The sequence below is a fragment of the Ambystoma mexicanum genome, chromosome 11, assembly GCF_040938575.1.
Source record: "Ambystoma mexicanum isolate Mex_15411 chromosome 11, UKY_AmexF1_1, whole genome shotgun sequence".
NCBI lineage: Eukaryota > Metazoa > Chordata > Amphibia > Caudata > Ambystomatidae > Ambystoma > Ambystoma mexicanum.
In genome coordinates, this window is record NC_090934.1 from 1,272,197,650 (window position 1) to 1,272,218,137 (window position 20,488).

The 20,488-nt window shown below is 55.1% G+C and overlaps 1 protein-coding gene across 1 annotated transcript in view; it reads left to right on the forward strand.

Moving 5' to 3' along the window:
• LOC138504843 (sodium/nucleoside cotransporter 2-like) overlaps positions 1-20,488 on the forward strand; it is a 239,484-nt gene that overhangs the window by 146,504 nt on the left and 72,492 nt on the right. Inside the window, exon 7 of the mRNA XM_069625280.1 lies at positions 17,776-17,889. Coding sequence (XP_069481381.1) covers positions 17,776-17,889 — 114 coding nt within the window. The remainder of the gene's footprint in view (positions 1-17,775; positions 17,890-20,488) is intronic.

Consider the following 20,488-nt stretch of genomic DNA (forward strand, 5'->3'; position numbering starts at 1 on the left):
GCACTGCCTCCTGCTGCCTGCACATCCTCCGCCGGCTGGGGTGCAGTCGTTGACGTGGCCACCCCTGCTGGACGTCCGACTCCCGACTGTGTCAGGGATGCCTCCTCCACCAGCCTGGCCGCACCGTCAGAGGCAGCTCCACAGGGCACCCAGGTGACTGATGGGTGGGAAGATGGCACAGAGGACGACTGGCGCGTAGGGGGTCCAGCTGAGGAGGGGGTCGTGGCAAGCCCCATCAGACGGAGGAATCCGGCCTGGGTGACCTGTCCCAGCAGGCTGACGTGGTCAACGAGCCATTCGAGATGACCTGCAGTCTCTTCATGAAAAGACTGCAGGTCACCTCGCATGGCCCGTTGACGCAACGCCACTCCAGCCAGGACAGGCTCAACCCGGGCCTGGATAGCCACGTCCGCAGGCAGAGGAAGGCCAGTTGACGTCAGCTCATCCCCTGCCTGAAAACTGGTCTGGACATGGGCATCCCTGCTGGTGCAAGATGATGCAGGGACAGGATCAGGGACAGGATTGCACACAGGCACCTCCGCGGCGGCCTGTGCTGCCTCCTGTCCCTGGTCCTGCACTGCACAACTAGCACCAGTGGGATCCCCACCCCCAGACCCCGTCTCCGGTGCTTGCACGGCCTCCTCCTCCACCAAACCCCCCACCAACCTGGATGACTCTGTGCCATCTTCCCCCGTTGGGCCCTGTGGGGTCCCAGCTGCCCCTTCTGCTGCCGAGGAGTCCAACTGCAACCTCCGCCTCTTGGACCTCCCCCCGGCAGCTGCGGCCTGGGACGCGGCACCGGACTCCTCACTCCCCGACGAGATGACAACCTGGGAGGGGAGCCGGGCCTTGCGTCTCCGGCTGGCGGTGGGATCCCCGCCGCTGTGCTCCACAGCACCTTCTCCGCCCTCTTCATCAGTTGACGCTGCAGACAGGGAGAAACAAAACACAGGCATCAGGGCACTGTACAATGTACACATACACACATGACAGTTGTACATGAGTGGCATTGGCAAACCTCTGACATGTCATCACAATCCCCAACACACATGTCATTACAACTTGCACACACGAGCCATACCACAGCCATGTTGCAACTGCCAACACCATCCATACACATACAACAGCATCAGCAGCCAAAGGTGAGCCAGACATCACATGCAACACAGGAAGTGCACCACACATGTACACACACCACCACACTTGCATGCATGTGTACACCTCTGCTAAGTGTCGCAGTGTTCAGACGGGCATCCATGTCACATCTGCCCATCAGGCTTCCACATACCGCTGTCACATGCATCCATGTTGCATCACTGTTGCACCCTTGTCAAATACACACACATGCACATGTACACAGCGCTGATACAATCAGCTGAAAACAACATACATGCGTGACATCACGGACATGTCTACTCACATACACATTCATACAAACTTGTGTGCCCACACAACTGCATTTGGCATGCAAGCCCACACACACAGGCACCATCCATGTCTCACACATTACAGCCCTCGCATGTGTCAGCCCCACGGCCCTGTACACCCGCACCCATACTCGACCCCATACAAACAGATGTGCAACCTGCACACTACTGAACAATCACCACACGCACTGCTCACAATCAGGATGCATGTACACTCACCGCTCGACTCCAGACGGGTCTGCCTCTCAAGGACCTGGACGTGGAGCGCTGGGGATATGTGTTCCAGGACCCTCATCTGTTCTTCCGACAAGTGGCCCCGGCGCCCCTTGGCATCCGCTGCCTTCAAGAGGCGCCGGGCCTTGGTCAGGGTCCTGGACCTGAAGTCCTCCCAGCGCTTCTTGACATGTTGGAAGTCGCGGACTGCCACCCCCTCCGCGTTGATGGCAGTCACGATGTCAGTCCAGATCCGAGTCCGTCCTTCCTTGTCGGCGCGGCAACTTCCGAAGAGGGCATCATACTGCCCCAGGACTTGCTCCACCAGGACACCAACTTCGGTGGCACTGAAGCTGGTGCCCCTCTGCCTCTCTGGCCGGGGGTTGTCAGTGGTCACAGATGGAGTTTGCCCCGACATGACAACCCCAGAGGCAGGAGTGGGTGGGCAACTGGGTCCTGGGGCTGGGCTGTGGAGCGATGGAATCCCAGTCGGGAGTCTTTGGTTCCAGCAGGGGTGGTCACACCAACAGCACCCCTGGCTGATGTGCAGGCAGCAAATGGCAGGGCACGTGGGCAGCAGGCAGTCAGGCAGCAGCAGATGGCAGGTGGGAGCGTGCTCGGGGCTCTGGGGGGCAGTAGTTCGGCCTTCTGGGCAGGAGCGTGGTCTTCCGTGTGCTTACGCGTGGCCAGCTTGATACGGAGTGATTTGGCACGTGAAAATTCTGCACGTCAGCGTGTAATTCGAGGAAAGGCCCTTAGCGCGTAAGCGCGTCTGCACGCATACGCATTTTCATTGGACCAAAGGCCCTCAGCGCGTGAGCGCGTCTGTGACGTGACGTGCGAGGGAGTATCCCTCATTGCACGTGATGACAGTACACACGTGGATCCCAACCAATCGCGTGTGAAAGTTCACGGGACCCCGAAACACACGTACCCTGGCCAATCGCGTGTGGAACTACCCGCGCACCCCGAAACACACGTACCCAGGCCAATCGCGTGTGGAACTACCCGCGCACCCCGAAACACACGTACCCAGGGCAATCGCGTGTGGAACTTCCCGCGCACCCCGAAACACACGTACCCAGGCCAATCGCGTGTGGAACTACCCGCGCACCCCGAAACACACGTACCCAGGCCAATCGCGTGTACGCTCGCTCCCCTCCGATCACACGCGATGACACCCGAATACGGGAAACCAACGAGTCCGCCCACACGGAGGCGTCCCGCGTCCGCGCACAGCATAAAAGTGCGCGCAAACAACAAACGCGTATATACAGCGACGATGAATGCCCCATTTGTTGCTGCAGTGATTGTGGGACACCGCAGGAGGAGGAGAATAGCCAGGGCACGCATTTTTGCACCACGGACAGGCCTTTTTGGGATGCCTGACGACCAGGTCTACGGCAGGTATAGGTTTCCACCCCATATCATCCTAGACCTGGTCAGGGAGTGGGAAGATGACCTCACATCCCCCACCCTTTGCTCCCAAGCATTGAGCCCCTTGGAGAAGCTGCTCAATGTCTTGCATTTCTTGGCCACTGGGTCGTTTCAGCGGACCACTGCCATAGTGGGGGGGTCTCACAGGCCACGCAGTCACGCTGCCTACACCAGGTACTGGCAATCATGACAGCGCGCCCCTCAGTCCGCAGGCACATATACATGCCCAAAACACCCGCAGAAAGGCAGGCCGTTATCCTGGATTTTTTCAGGGTGGCACACTTCCCCAAAGTGCTCGGTGCCATAGATTGCACCCATGTGGCCCTACGTCCACCTAGGGCCACTGAGCACATCTACCGAAACCGCAAGCACTGGCATTCCATCAATGTACAGGTGGTATGCGATGCAAAGGGAATCATCACCTCTGTGTATGCAAACTACCCTGGCTCCACCCATGACAGTTTCATATACAGAATGTCCGCCCTGAGCCGGGCCCTGGAAGCTGGGCAGCATGGCGACACATGGCTCCTAGGTGAGTACAAATGCCCTTGCACATGCATGCAAGTCACACACAGACAAATATACCAACCCTAATAATCTGAACAATTATCACCTCCCCAGGGGACAGTGCCTACCCTCTGAGCAACCACATGATGACGCCAATCCGGAACCCCACCACACCACCCCAGGTAAGATACAACGCTGCCCATATTGCAACCAGGGGCATAGTGGAACGCACATTCGGAGTGCTCAAGTCACGTTTCCGCTCCCTTGACCGCTCTGGTGGGCAACTACTCTATGCACCAGCAGTTGTGTGCAGGATCATTGTGGCAGCATGTGTCCTGCACAATGTTGCAACAGGGCAGGGCGTCCCGGTGGACATGGTGGTGCCCCCACATCCCCAACCACAGGCACAGGCGCTGCCCATGGGAGGGGACAGGGCACGTGGCGAGGTAGCCCGGACCCAGCTTGTGGCCACATTTTTCACCTAAACTCCCACCCCTGCGGAGTGCACACAGGCCTGGCACATACCAGGTGACAATCGATGATGACAAAGTGACAGTCAACTGTCACAACCCTACCACCCTGAGATAGTTGCCATGGAAGTGCCACATCGTCTGCATCCCTAGCTACTTAAACACAAGCTATCCTGTGCAACCAAAATGCACACATGACATGTGACATGACATGAGCCATACACAAGTATTACAAGGCACAATGAGGCAGGGGGGGGGGGAACAAGGGAACACAGAGAACGGTACTACTAGGCCAGGTGTCATTGTGATTGTGCAAGTGCAGGGGTAGGGGGAAGGGAAAAGTGCAAGGGTGGGGGGGAGTCCAGTACAGGGGAAGTAGGCCAAAAAATTATACATAGGTCGCCTGGTGGCAACTGCTAAGGTAAGTGCAGACGAGTGCTGGGAAGGGAGGGCTGTAGGGATAGAGAGACAGTACTGCAGTGCAGGGGTTGCCAGGGTGGCAGTGCAAGTGGACAGTGGCTGGGCCAGGGACCGAGGTTGGTGAGAGTGGCCCAGTTGCAGCTCCTGTGCAGTTCCAGTGAACAATTCTGCAAGGGAGAGGCAGAGAGTAAGCAGAAGCAAAGAGGAAGGTCTTGAGGTGCTTCCAGAACTGGAGATGTTCCCCTCAAGTTCAAGTCAGGAAGTCTGTTCGAGGGGGAGGGCCCTGCTGCGGAGAGAAACCTACCCCCAGCTAGTTGCTCTGAGAAGCGGATGACCTGGACATGCAAGGTGTGCATCACACACACCTGCAAAACAGGCCATGGCCATCACTGTCATGTCAGTCAAACCCTCCCAAACATCAACATGACATGGCAAGCAATACCCATACACCGACCCAGTAACGATAAGGTACACATTTCCATGTCCTAAATGTACAGTGGCATCGGACAATGATGCCTGACCCGGAATCCGATGAAATGACAGACCAACAAAATGTCCCACCAAAAATAAGTCGATTCCTAATGCATTACAACAGTCGTAGACGTAACATCACAATGAATGCCTGGCTATATGCACATGATGCATTGCAAAATGAACACTGCAGCTCATGTGTGCAATGTCCTACTCCTGCATCACACTGCTCAGCGCACAGCACAGTGAACAGCCATTGCGTGTGATGCACACCCTGAGCATCACATCTAAGTGACAGACTACATCAAAAATCAAATTAGGCATGTACTCGAACCATAATCGGTCACAGAACATGTGCTGGCGGGACACAGTGGGCACCAGAAGGCAAACAGTGTACACGTGGATATGCAAGGGTGGGAGGACATGGAGTGCATCCGAGTGCAAGTGTGTGGTTCTGCAAGGACATGCACTCCACATATGCATGTGCACTCAAGTGACCATCAGTGTTCCCTACACATCACATGTGAACATCCACCATGTGTACACCCCAGCATGTCAAACCACTACTATCCCCTCGCACCTGAAAGGAAAACACAACACATGAACAGGCATTGATCAGCAGAACACAACATGTACATAGGACAACAACATTACAATGTCAGAGTTCCCATCACACTGCAGGGCAACGCAACTATCAACAACAACCCCCCCCCCTCGCAAATGACCATGACCCACTGAACAACTGCACCTGGGTCATGGAGCCTCCAACCCTCATTCCCACCTGGCCACAGGATCACCTTTACCCTTCGTGTCCATCTCCCACCTTGTGTGTAAAGAGATGCCTGAACCCTCAGAATCCACACTCATTTCCAAAATCACATAATCCAAGGCATGAAAAGGAACCCAAACACCCTCCAGTAGATGACTTGACATAGCAGTACGTCTCAAAGGCCAAGTACTACCACAATGATGCAACAACCAAGGTAGCACAGCAAAACAATGTCACGACAGGATGTGAGACATGTGTGGTACATGACATAGGATGATGCACCATGAATGGATGTGTACTGTCACAGATCCCCTGTACAGGCGCTGGAGTCTCATGAAACAACCACCCACACCATGTCCCGGGTGCCTGCAAGGTCAAACTCACACAGGCCCCTGAGATCCTGGTGGGGAAAGAGGTTCAGGGATATGCAGTCGGGACAGGTGTAGACACACTGGATGACTGGAATGCGTAGCAGGTGAGGGGAGTAGGAATGACACATGAAACCAGGGAATGCACGAAAATGTACGACCTGCATGAACACATGCACAATCCAAACAAACTTGGACATCATTGTCATGGCCTTCTGTAGTCCAGGCTCAGGAGTGGTACGAACCAACCACCCCCTCTAGGGTTTTGGCGCCTGCAAGTTCGGGGCTTACACAGGCATCCGCAACCCCAGTGGGGAAAGAGGGTCAGGGAACATTGCTTGGATAGGCATGGGAAGCAGGAACACCGGGTAGAGGGTACAGGTTTCGAAATTGCATAGGATCACGGGTGATTAGGGTAAAAAACATACCAAATAGGACCACACATACATCCATGCATCAGTACACTCCCCAGCAAGCCTATGCAGGGCAGTTTGTAAGAAAATACAACAAGACACTTAGCTCTGGTTTTGAGTGCTGGCCTCCTGCCTGCGCACTCTCAGGTCCGGTTACAGGAGCACTGCAATGCTGCAAAGAGAGACACAGTCAACAACCTGTACGTGCCAATTACACAAAAACACAACACAAAACATGCCCCATAACAACATACAACTCTACAAACAGACAATCTGTGCTCCATGCTTCGTACCCATATATAACATCACCCCTGTGACGGGTCATTCACAGTTAATGCAGTAAGTCAGCCGCTGGTGGGTGCGTGGCAAATGGAACACCAATGTGTCACAATTCACACAACATGCAATGTTCCCTGGGTAAGCAGACAGACCCATATGGCAAGCCATGACTACAGAGCAAGTTGCGTACCACCATGACCAAAACAAAGTTGCCAGTGCATTTATCATGAAGTACGTGGAATAGACATGCACTGCACCCGAGTATGTCCCTTGCTGTATGTCCCTGTGAGCTGCCCCTTTCCATGTCTTGGAAGGCTACATGGTTGATACAAGTGCCTCAATGAACCTTGGTGTACCGCAGGGTATGTGCCACTGCCCCCGCATGTGTCCCAGACAACCCTACTATCAACAGCCATCAGTCCACAAACACATCTGAGCTGCATTGTGTGCTTCAACACCAATATTTGTCTAAGCTCACCCTCAGTGCTGTGACTAAGCCTGCACGTGCAACTCGCCTGGTGCAAGCTTTGCTGTCTAGTGGCCCCCCTGTGATGCTCACCTTGCCTGGAGTTCCTTGGAACATGTCAGCAGTTCTAGGATGTGGGTCTGCAATCACTGTGGCTCTGCATGTGCACACATGTGCATGTGGGCACCAACAAACGGGTCAGGAATTACGTTGTCCAATGGGCCATGTCTGCTGGCAAAGGTGCTCTGGTGCCTCATCCCCCTGCAGAAAGTGCATGTAACACATGATTAATGCATCAAAGTGATCTGTGTGTGTCTCATCATGCATCTCATTACTTGACCATGTCAGAGAGTCACATCACAAATCACACCAACAGTCCGTCTTTCACCTCCAAAATGTGGAACACTATCTACAGCATGATTTGCAACAAGCACGTGTACAGGAAAGATATGAAACATAATACACAATGCATAGCAATCAATGTCCACATTAATCATGACACGCCCCATCTAGCAAAAGCTGAACAGTGGACAATTACACCTAAATCATCCCCACTAGGGGTGTCAACACAAGTCAAAAAGCACCAGACATGCCACAGATATGACAGTCCAAAGCCCTTGTGTAAAATTCTGTTACACCGAACCATCCTTGCGAGCCCATGGATAAGGGAGGCAGGAGTGGCATATGTGAGTCAAGGAACCCAAGCAGCAAACACACACACAAGACAACCATGAAGGGCCCAGCTGGAACAGACAGTGGATGCCTTCAAAAACCACAAGGCACCGCACTGTCACATGTAAGCACAATAGACTACAAATTTTAAACTAACTCAACTATTAACTAATTACACTAACAATGGAAAACCTACATTACCTATTTAAACTAACTATCAAACAGAAACTTAACTAACTAAACTAAAAGAAAAATCAAAAATGGCCACATACGACCCGGGGGGGAGGGGAGGCACCCAGGAGGGGGGAGGTACAGGGTGCTGCTCAACATCCACATGCGATGATGCTGAGCCAAAAAAAAATACCTCCATGGGCTCAACGCCTGCACAGCACGACCTATGTGGGAGATAGATGGTCGTCCGAGTCTGGCTCATCGTGATAAGGAGGACGTGGCACAGTAGCCTGGCCACGCCTAGCCGCAGCTTGCCCCTCGTCGGCAGCAAGTCTGCCGGACAGGTGAGCCTGGTTCTGTGTGGCGATGTTACATAGGTCTGCATGCAGGACCTCACGTGATACACGTGCTTCCTCTTGCAAGGTAGCACGTGTAACACTGAGTTCCTCCTGCAAGGCCTGGCTGGACAACCGCTGCACCTCCCGGCAAGCCTGTAGCTCAGCCGAGATGGTGCGCTCAAGCTGTGCAAACCTCTCCTCTGCCTGCTGCCTCTGGGACATCATAAGGACACCCAGAGTGGATCTGAGGGAGGCATACTCCTCCCTCAGGGCATCCATGTGCGCCTCTGCGTGAGCAGCAATTGCTTGACGCAGAGACGACATTTCAGCCTGGCGTGCCCTGTCTGAGGCCGCCATGCCCAGCCTGAGTGAGCGGGCCGTGGACCGTGCCGCCTGCTGCTGGAGAAGCACCTGCCTAGCAGGGGGGAGCACAGATCGGGCCACACGCTCCATGCTGTCAGCGATGTTCTCCATTGCTGCCCCCTGCCGTTCTGAATTGGCAGTCATGTCTTGCTCCCACTCAGTATACAGCGGTTGCGCGCGGCGACCGCGTTGCCGGGCTTGACCCCTGCGGGACCCAAGGACCGGGGGTCCTCGCTGTGTTGGCACCGCCTGCGGCTGCACGACTACATGCCCCCGTCTACGTGATGTCCCAGGCACATCAGTGACTGGTGTGGAGGGTGACCCTGCGTCCCGATCCACCACGGGCGGAGGAACCAAGACTGTCTGATCCCTCAGTGCAGGGGTCGCAGACAGAGGAGTGTCCACATCAGAATCACTCACCCCTGACACATGGACTTGATGGTCATCCAACTCAACATGGACGTCAGAGTCGTCATCAAGGCTGGACTCATAGGCAGCCAGAGACAGGATGGACTGCAGCACTTGGGGGTTTTCGTGGCCTACCACCCCACGACCCCCACTAGTGCCGGGTTGATGTGGTCTTACCAACCCTGTGTCTGGCATGACAACACCATCCTCTGCATCCATTGCGTCATCACCTGAAAAATAGAGAGGAAAAGGTCAGTACACATGTCAGAAGCACACAACACACACACACACACACCGACAGCAAAGGCATCTGGCAGACATGTGACACACAACATATGACCTTGCATGCATGCTGGGTCTACTTAGAATAGCTTCTGTGATCAGACCTGTTGAAAGGTGGCAGTTTGCATGGAAGTGGGTCTAAGCAGTGCAGAAAATGTGTACGCCACTCACTACCTACATGTACAAGCACTCCATGGTGTGTGCCAGGAAATGTGAAGGCAGTGCAATGTCAAAATCAGACATCACGTGCATTGTGTATTCAATGTGTACCATGTCTAGAAGGCAAGCACCCCTCCACCCCAGTACCAAAGCAGGGATGCCTAGCATGGTATCAAAAGGCTGACCATACACCTGTGTATTGACAAGCAGTGTTGACTGGCATCAACAGCTTAATGTGATTTCAATTACAACACTGCAAATGATGCTGGGACAGTGGGCAGGACACATGATGGAAGATCCGGAGGCCGGCCACGTGTGAAGAAGACACGACAAGAGTTGGACAGAGTCATTGGCCATTGAACAGGCTGAGGCCTGTGAGCCACACAGATTGTCAGAGCCTAAACATGTGTGCAACGCAGGACTGAGCCACAGTTGACATGGGGAGGCCGATGATATGGCAGGCAATGTATGTAACCAAGGACTCATATTACAGTGATCATCCAGTCAAGGACACATAGGGGCATGTGTGCAATGCACATGGAGCATGAAGGGGCACTCATGTCCCTGCGGGACATCTGACCCATGCACAGTACAAGTGGGATGCCCTGCATCGAGTACTAAGGCTGTACCACACGGCATATGTCTGGCAGTTTCTAAGCTGGATGTTAGCATCTACACAGGACACATGAACATGAAACTACACATTGGCAAGAATGTAGCAGACCAGTGCAAAGGTGGAACTGGGGTGCAGAGTGGCGGAGGAGGGGCAAGGGAGCATGGCCACATGGAGTCCCGCATGCAGGCAGAGGAGACACGCATGACGGTGGCATTGCATTACTTACACATCAGAACCATGTACAGGTCACATGTAGCAGCAATCATGCACAACACATCCCACAAGTGAAACACACACGTCCTCAACAACTACGCATCAACACTCACTGGACTGGGCATCAAAGTCCAGCATCTCTCCCACACCTTCGACCAATTCTGGTGGTATGAACTCCGCAACGAGAGCCTCATGCGGAGTGAGTTCTTCCTCCTCTGGTGCAGGCCCACCGCCAGTCACCAGAGTCAAGTTGTAATTTGAGGCACGCTTGGCCTTAGTGCTGCGCTTGATGTCATTCCAGCGCTTTTTGCACTCCTGCGCCGTGCGCACCTCATGGCCGAATGAACTGACATGTTCCGCCACATGCTTCCAGTGGGTGTCACGTTGGGCAGCCGTAGTCTGACTATTGGCACCCACTAGCATGTCACGGCTGTGTCCCCGCACGTAGTCCACGAGGAAGTCCAGTTCCTGCTTACAGAAAGGCTTCTTCCTCGACGTGCAGGAGGTCGTGGCTGTGTGTGGGGTCCCAGCCTGTGCTGCAGATGCAACCTTCCTCCTCTTGGACTGTGGCGCAGACCCTGGCTGGCTAATGCCGCCCTGACCAGTATGGCCAGTGGGTTGGGTGGATTGAGCCGAGGGAGTGGCAGGTGGAGGGATGACCAAAGGCCTGACTTGTGTCAGTGGCAGCTGGGTGCCCACTAATGGACCCTGCGCAGCAACATCAGCTGTGGCAGGGTCATTGACCGCAACGGTCCTGGTTGGCAGACTCACAACCGGGGTGCTGTTGGGTGCATCTGCCCCTGCACTTGCCAACACCCGGCTGTTCGGGGCAGCAGATGACATGACTGCCCCAGGGACACGTGTCTTGGTCTGAGCAGCCCGGCCTGCCCCAATGGTTTCCCCCCTGGCCTGTTGGAGATCTACCAAGGGCTCTTCAAGTGCCAACGCAGCCTGCGCTGGCAGACCCTGAGCCTGGGTGGCGGTGTCCACAACTGCACCTGCAGCTACCGCTACCCTTGGGCCCGTGGCAGTCGATGAAACGGACTGCCGGGTCATACGGGTGCCAGTGCCAGATGCAGGAGCTGCATCCCCCTGAACCACAGGGGGTGGTGGCATGGCTGCACCAACACATGGCACAACATTGTGCTCAAGTGGCGCACCCCTGCCTCTTCCCCCTCTGTGGCTGCCCTGGACACCCTGGAGTCCCCCTACTCCCTGGTCACCACGGCCACGTCCCCGACCACGCCCGCCACGAGGAGGACGCCCAGCTGAGGCGCCCCTCACCTTTGGTAGCCTCCCTACCATGGCACAGATGTAATAGTGCTGGCACAGATGGAGTGGTGCCAATGGGAGGTGTACAGCACAATTGACCTGGGCAATTGGGGTGAAGGGGGTGGGAAGCAAGATGTTAACAGCCCCCCTGCACCTGCAAGGCTGTATGTGACCCCGGTGATGTGTTGATGGGTCACGCAACGCTCAGGCACCCCAAAACTGCAGTAAAACCGTGCACGCAACCCTGCAGCCTACGTGCATGGATTAAACCTCCCGCAGTACGCGGTGGCACCCAGTAACACGTATAACGCGTACGCGTGGGACACGCAGGCTACGATGACATCGAAAATGGGTGCGATACACAGGGGCACCCGCAGTGGGAAAAGGAGCGTTTGCGACTCACCGTCTGACTAGCGCGATGCAGAAAAACACGCGTAGCCAATACCCCCGCCAAAAGAAGAGATACGTCCTTGAGAGCTGTGAAGTAGATGGCGCGCGAAACGACTGGAAGCAGCAACACACGTCGGTCTCCACGAAAGGCACGTACAGCGAACAGCTGGGCCCGCTCACCTTTAACCCGTGCTGAGGGAAACGCACGCGCGCGTCACGTCACATGCGGACGTGCACTTTTTCACGCGCGCACGCTTATGCATGGACCCTTTCCTCCTATTACACGCGGACGTGATGTTTTTCACGCGCGCTTACGCGCATTACACGCAGCGTGCAGATTTTTCACGTGCCTATTCACTCCGTATGAAGCTGGCCACGCGAAAACACACGGAAGACCACGCTCCTGCCCAGAAGGCCAATTCACTGGCCCCCAGTGCCCCAAGCAGCCTCCCACATGCCATCTGCTGCTGCCTGCCTGCCTGCCTGCTGCCACCGTGCCCTGCCATTTGGTGCCTGCACATCAGCCATCTGCAGGGCTCCAGTTGCTGTGTCCACCCCTGCTGGTACAGAAGAGTCCCGACTCAAATGACATCGCTCCACAGCCCAGCCCCAGGACCCAGTTGGTCACCCACTCCTGCCCCTGGGGTTGCCATGTCGAGCACATCCACATCTGACACCAGTGGCAACCCCCGGCCAGAGGGGCAGAGGGGCACCAGCTTCACTGCCACCGAAGTTGGTGTCCTGGTGGAGCATGTCCTGGGGCAGTATGATGCCCTCTTCGGATCGTCCCGCGCCAACAGGGAAGGACGGGAGAGGACGCGGAGGGGGTGGCAACCCGCACCATCCAGAAGGTCAAGAAGCGCTGGGAGGACTTGAGGTCCAGGACCCTCATGAAGGCCCGGCGCCTTGTGGAGGGGGGCCGGGGCCGCATGAGTTCCATCCAGTTGAGGGTCCTGGAACGCGCACACCCAGCGCTCCACAGCCAGGTCCTTGAGAGGGAGACCCGTCTGGAGTTGAGCGGTAAGTGGCCAAGCATTGCTGTGTGAGACAGGGCATGTTGCAGTGTGCTGGTTGTCTGATACTTGCCTGCATGTGTGACATAGGCCATGTACGCATGTATGTGTGCAGGGACATCATGGTAATGCATGTGCGACCTGTAATGTGTGAACCGCATGGTTGTTGCATGTGTTTGAATGTGACATGGGGAGCCCTGTGCAGATTGCACACATGACAGCATGGAAGTCTCTGTTCCTGGACATGGGTGGGGGCCTGGTGGAGGGTGCCCCTGGTGGCTGGGGGGTGGGGGTGCTGGGAGACATGAGTCGGACATGGGTGGGGGCCTGGTGGAGGCTGCCCCTGGTGGCTGGGGGGTGGGGGTGCTGGGAGACATGGGTGGGGGCCTGGTGGAGGCTGCCCCTGGTGGCTGGGGGGTGGGGGTGCTGGGAGACATGAGTCGGACATGGGTGGGGGCCTGGTGGAGGGTGCCCCTGGTGGCTGGGGGGTGGGGGTGCTGGGAGACATGGGTGGGGGCCTGGTGGAGGCTGCCCCTGGTGGCTGGGGGGGTGGGGGTGCTGGGAGACATGGGTGGGGGCCTGGTGGAGGCTGCCCCTGGTGGCTGGTGGGTGGGGGTGGTGGGAGACATGGGTGGGGGCCTGGTGGAGGCTGCCCCTGGTGGCTGGGGGTGGGGGTGCTGGGAGACATGGGTGGGGGCCTGGTGGAGGCTGCCCCTGCACTGCTGGGGGGTGGGGGTGCTGGGAGACATGGGTGGGGGCCTGGTGGAGGCTGCCCCTGGTGGCTGGTGGGTGGGGGTGCTGGGAGATATGGGTGGGGGCCTGGTGGAGGGTGCCCCTGGTGGCTGGGGGGTGGGGGTGCTGGGAGACATGGGTGGGGGCCTGGTGGAGGGTGCCCCTGGTGGCTGGGGGGTGCTGGGAGACATGGGTGGGGGCCTGGTGGAGGCTGCCCCTGGTGGCTGGGGGGGTGGGGGTGCTGGGAGACATGAGTCGGACATGGGTGGGGGCCTGGTGGAGGCTGCCCCTGGTGGCTGGGGGCTGGGGGTGCTGGGAGACATGGGTGGGGGCCTGGTGGAGGCTGCCCCTGGTGGCTGGTGGGTGGGGGTGCTGGGAGACATGGGTGGGGGCCTGGTGGAGGGTGCCCCTGGTGGCTGGGGGGTGGGGGTGCTGGGAGACATGGGTGGGGGCCTGCTGGCAGGTGCCCCACAGTGCTGGGGGGTGGGGGTGCAAGGGGACATGTGGCTTGGCTGGGGGGCATGGCCATGGTGGATGGGCTGCCTGTGGGACATGACATGGGGTGCAGGGTAGTCCCCTGTGGTGTGGGATGCCTGCAGAGGTCGTGGAGGGGGTAGAGGGGAGACCTGGGAGGACCCACACTGCCAATTCACGTCTTGAACTTCCCGCACACCCACCACCCGCGCACCCCTGAAATCCACGTACCCAGGCCAATCGCGTGTAGACTTTCTCGCGCAACCCTGAAATCCACGTACCCAGGCCAATCGCGTGTAGACTTTCTCGCGCACCCCTGAAATCCACGTACCCATGCCAATCGCGTGTAGTCTTTCTCGCGCACCCCTGAAATCCACGTACCCAGGCCAATCGCGTGTAGACTTTCTCGCGCACCCCTGAAATCCACGTACCCAGGCCAATCGCGTGTAGTTTTTCTCGCGCACCCCTGAAATCCATGTACCCAGGCCTATCGCGTGTAGACTTTCTCGCGCACCCCTGAAATCCACGTACCCAGGCCAATCGCGTGTAGACTTTCTCGCGCACCCCTGAAATCCACGTACCCAGGCCAATCGCGTGTAGTCTTTCTCGCGCACCCCTGAAATCCACGTACCCAGGCCAATCGTGTGTAGACTTTCTCGCGCACCCCTGAAATCCACGTACCCAGGCCAATCGCGTGTAGTTTTTCTCGCGCACCCCTGAAATCCACGTACCCAGGCCTATCGCGTGTAGACTTTCTCGCGCACACCTGAAATCCACGTACCCAGGCCAATCGCGTGTAGACTTTCTCGCGCACCCCTGAAATCCACGTACCCAGGCCAATCGCGTGTAGTCTTTCTCGCGCACCCCTGAAATCCACGTACCCAGGCCAATCGTGTGTAGACTTTCTCGCGCACCCCTGAAATCCACGTACCCAGGCCAATCGCGTGTAGTTTTTCTCGCGCACCCCTGAAATCCACGTACCCAGGCCTATCGCGTGTAGACTTTCTCGCGCACCCCTGAAATCCACGTACCCAGGCCAATCGCGTGTAGACTTTCTCGCGCACCCCTGAAATCCACGTACCCAGGCCAATCGCGTGTAGTCTTTCTCGCGCACCCCTGAAATCCACGTACCCAGGCCAATCGTGTGTAGACTTTCTCGCGCACCCCTGAAATCCACGTACCCAGGCCAATCGCGTGTAGTCTTTCTCGCGCACCCCTGAAATCCACGTACCCAGGCCAATCGCGTGTAGACTTTCTCGCGCACCCCTGAAATCCACGTACCCAGGCCAATCGTGTGTAGACTTTCTCGCGCACCCCTGAAATCCACGTACCCAGGCCAATCGCGTGTAGTTTTTCTCGCGCACCCCTGAAATCCACGTACCCAGGCCTATCGCGTGTAGACTTTCTCGCGCACCCCTGAAATCCACGTACCCAGGCCAATCGCGTGTAGACTTTCTCGCGCACCCCTGAAATCCACGTACCCAGGCCAATCGCGTGTAGTCTTTCTCGCGCACCCCTGAAATCCACGTACCCAGGCCAATCGTGTGTAGACTTTCTCGCGCACCCCTGAAATCCACGTACCCAGGCCAATCGCGTGTAGTCTTTCTCGCGCACCCCTGAAATCCACGTACCCAGGCCAATCGCGTGTAGACTTTCTCGCGCACCCCTGAAATCCACGTACCCAGGCCAATCGCGTGTAGACTTTCTCGCGCACCCCTGAAATACACGTACCCAGCCCAGCCGCGTATGGAAACACCCGCACACCCCTGGAATACACGCTCCCAGCTCTGCGTTTGCTGCTGCCCTTTGCGCTGGGTTGGGGATTTTGATGGCTTTTCCCTGCGCGAGAGGCGTTCTTGGAGGCGTAACTGGCGCTGCTGCAGGGTCGCTGCGCAACTGTGCGCCACGGCTGGTTTTGGTGGCTGGAATCCATGAATACGCTGTGCGCGGAAATGGATTTTAGCGCACGCGGCTGGCGCAGGGATTCGCACGCGCACACTGTGCGCCAGCCGCGGGCGCCACTTGTGCGCTGAATTCTATGAATTACCCCCTAAGTTCCTACGTTTCAGCATGCAGGTGCTCAAACAAGATGGCACAATTTTCCAAATTGAAGGTTATGTGGCCGGGAAGGTTTTAAATATGCTCTAGGAATCTACCGTTCTCTTGTATCCCTGTAGGCTTGTGTCGGGTGGTCTATGCCTGTGTCTGGAAATGTTATTGTTTTCATTATACCTTTATCACATTGACTGTTCTCTTGTCTCCCTGTAAGCCTGTCTCAGGTGGTCTATGCTTGTGTCTGGAAATGTTATTGTGGCAATACGACCCGAGGCGGCGGGCCAATACCGCCCCAGGTAATGCCCCCGGGGCCGTAGTTACAGGCCCGAGCATAGAGAGGGCCTTAACGAAGCCCCGGGGGCATTAACGTGGGCTCAGTATCGGCCGGCCCCCGAGGGTCTTATTGCCATTAGCACCCCGGCCCATTAGACTGGGGTACTAATGGCATTTTTTTTCGGGTTCGCGTGTTTCGAAACAGAAAAAAAAATGTGAAAAAAATGGCCACTGGGAAAGGGAAAACGTAGTCCGTTTTCCCTTTCCATGGTGGCCATGGGGAGCGGACGTGCTGGGAACAGAAGTGTTCCCAGCGCGTTCGCTCCCAAGACCAGAAGAAAAAAGAAGGTAAGTGGGGTTGGGAGGGCGGAAGGGAGGGAAAGTGGAAGGAAGAAAACCAAAGAAAGAAACGTACCGCGGTCTCTGGCGGGGGACAATGGGAGGCTCCAGCCGTGTCTACACACAGCTGGAGGTTTCCATCGTCCCCCGCCGGAGACCGCGGGATGGAAGGTAAGTGGGGGGGGGTGGGAGGAGGGAGGAAAGGGGGGGAGTCTTACCTGCATCCCCGGCGGGGGACAAAGGAAGCCTCCAGCCATGGGGAGGCTCTAGTGGGGATTGCCCCGTTTCGAACCTCCTCATTTTCTGAGGGGCTGCCACGCCCCTCGCCGGGAACAGAGTACCCGGCACGCACGGCGTACAAGGGAATACTGTGTGGTATGGCTCGCAAATGAGCCAATCACCACGCTGTATTCCCGTTGCGCCGCGCGTGCCGGGTACTAATGTTTTTATAATACCTTTATAGCATTGACTGTTCTCTTGTCTCCCTGTAGGCCTGTGTCGGGTGGTCTACGCCTGGGTCTGGAAATGTTATTGCTTTTATAATACCTTTATAACATTGGCTGTTCTCTGTTCTCCGCTATCATGGCTAATTCCTTTGGCCTCAGCAATGGCTTGAGGCATTAATGACCTTTCTCTTGCCTGTATCATTTTTTATGAGCTCTGCTTTACATATGTTTGCAAGTTTGTGGTGGGTGGTGTTGGTCTGAGAATGAGATTATCCTTATCTTCCCCATGTGCTGTGATTTTGTCTCCTCTCTCTTGCAGGTATCCTGGCGGGCAGTGTTTTGGGGCCTTGGGCTACAGTTTGCTCTTGGGCTCTTCATCATCCGGACAGAACCTGGCTTTCAGGCCTTCCAGTTCCTGGGTCGGGAAATTCAGGTAGCGATCTTTGTCGGTGCTGTGTACGCAAATTTGTCTGGTTGCCTTATAGGGAATGAGCAATGCCATGGTGCTCACAACATTTGACCTTTGTGCATTCTATAAGCAGGAATTTGCCAATTAATTAGCTCTCCTCGCAAGTGCACACAAAGAATTATGTCAAGACCAGTTTACAGTGGCATTTCAAGGAATGCAAGAGAGGGAAAAGCCCCTCTAATCCCAAGTAGTAACTGGACTAGTTTCAACTGTTTTAAAAAAAAACTTGTATTAGTTATTCATGAAAGTACAGTATATCATGGTGACTTCTAGTATATGAGAAACTGCTCTTTCTTTTCCAAGAATTAAACATGACATGAAGAACCATAACAGTCTGCTTAGTCTGTCAAGTTTGCCTTCACTACTTGGGGTTGTAGGTGAAATATCAGGAAAGGGTTATACAAAGGGACAGCACAAGAGATTATAATTGTTCTTGTATGACGCGCTTAATACCAGAGATTGGTTTCTAAGCACGAGATTGGGATTCAAACCTGTGCTGCGCTGCGTTGTCTTGCTTCCAAGCACCGTTATATGTTTGAAGTGTCAATGCGTCAAGAACACGTAGCACTGTATTGTCTTTTGGGTATTCCAAGAAGTCATTCCCAGTGGCCCGAAGCATGTCTTCTAGTTCCTTATGTCTGCAGGCCACACATTCCAGGGATGCTAGCTTCCCAGAACTCTACGTAAATCTGACCCCTACTCCGGTAATAGTGTAAAAATCCCACCCATGGAGTCCTAGTGGACTCCATGGGATGGGGATTAAGCGCCCTTACCGGCACTTGTAATCTGCCAGTTTTTCTGGCAGACCAAGTGCAGTAACAGCAATTCCATTTGCCAGTTTTCTGGTTGATTTAGCGCCTGCAATACCCCCAATGTTTGAAATTAACTCTGCTCCAGAAATGACAGCATGATTTTCCTTTGGTCTTCACACTGAGCTCTCTAGGTAATTGACATGCTTGAGGTGTGGTGTTTAAACCACCTGTTAAGGTTGCATTCAAACCTCTTCTTTCCGATGTGTATCCACTGGCAAGGAGGCATGAAGGGATTCTGTCAGAGCTTGAAATTAGGATTTCACATTTTCTCCTTGCACACGCTCTACTAGGACTACAGCACATACAACCGGGCTCTTTTTGGCAGCAGGGTACCTTCACCCCATTGGATGGCCCTCCCCTTCATCTTGGAACCCCTAACTTGGGTGAGGGCCACCTACCCAACAATAGAGCCCTCTGGTACAGGCTCTAACACTTATCTACAAACTTTATTCCTGAGTATTCTGTGGAGCTGGGAGGAGTTCTATAATGGGTTCCATGTGTTCATCTAAACTAAAGGAAGATTTAGAAAACTATTTTGCTATTTTCTTTATCAGAGTATTATTAACAACAATCATGTGGGCAGCAGAATAATCCAAAAAACTAAACTGACTTACAAGATAGCGAACTACCATACAATAAATCAATTTACAATATCACAAAAAGTAAAATGGATTGAATGAGACAAACCATCCCCTAGCAATGGCAGGTCATTTAGAGATAATCACCAAACATTCAGTTTAACTTTTATAAACATATATACAATTTAATTTGTTGGCCCTCATTCCAACCCAGGCGTTAAGGGTTTAACGGCGCCGTCGGCGCCATTAACCCTTAACGCCTGATTTCCACCTTAACGCCTGCTTTTAGCAGGCGTTAAGTACCAAGGCGCTAAGCGTCCTTGGCGCTAATTACGGCACCGTAATTTACGGTGCCGTAATTAGCGCCTTCCCCACTCCCATTATGCCCTATGGGGCAAAAATGGGAATGGGGAAGGGTAAATGGGGATTGGGGATTTACCGCCCCACTCACCTTGGAATGGGGCGGTAAATCCGCCATCCACCATGGTGTAAACGGAGTTTACACCATGGTGGTAAAGTAGGGAACTTACCACCTGGGTTGGAATGAGGGCCATAGTGTCAGAAAAGTCGTCTAGTTCCCGTTAAATGAGTGCATGCTTTTCAATTACTCCAGGACCAGGACAATGGGCCTCATTACGACCCTGGCGGAAGACCATGGTGCTATTAGCACCATGGTCCATGCCGGTAAGTTACCGACTCTGCCATTGGAGAAAGGGGAAATTACCACCCCATTACAAGGTTGGTGGGGCGGTAATTCCCCCTTCCTCCATGGCCCTTCCCCATTCCCATTTTTGCCCCATAGGGCTCAATGGGAATGGGGAAGGCGCTAAGTACGGTGCCGCAAATTGTGGCACCGTAATTAGCACCAAGGTCCCTTTGCGGGTCCCTACTTTAACGGCTGGTCTACACCAGCCGTTAAGGTCGGGTCCCGCGAAGGGACCTCGTAATAAGGCGCTAATAGGTTAACGGCGCCGCAGCCTTTTACGGCACCGTTAACCCATTAGCGCCTGGGTCGTAAGGCCCAATGTCATGTGACCGATGAGAGGATGCATTGGGAAGAATGTTTGCCCTTCCACCTAACACACAAAACAAAGAGCAAGAGGAAGGGGGCAGGGATCCAGTGATTCAGTCACACATGTACACGACAATAGGATGCAAGGATAAGGGCGCCTG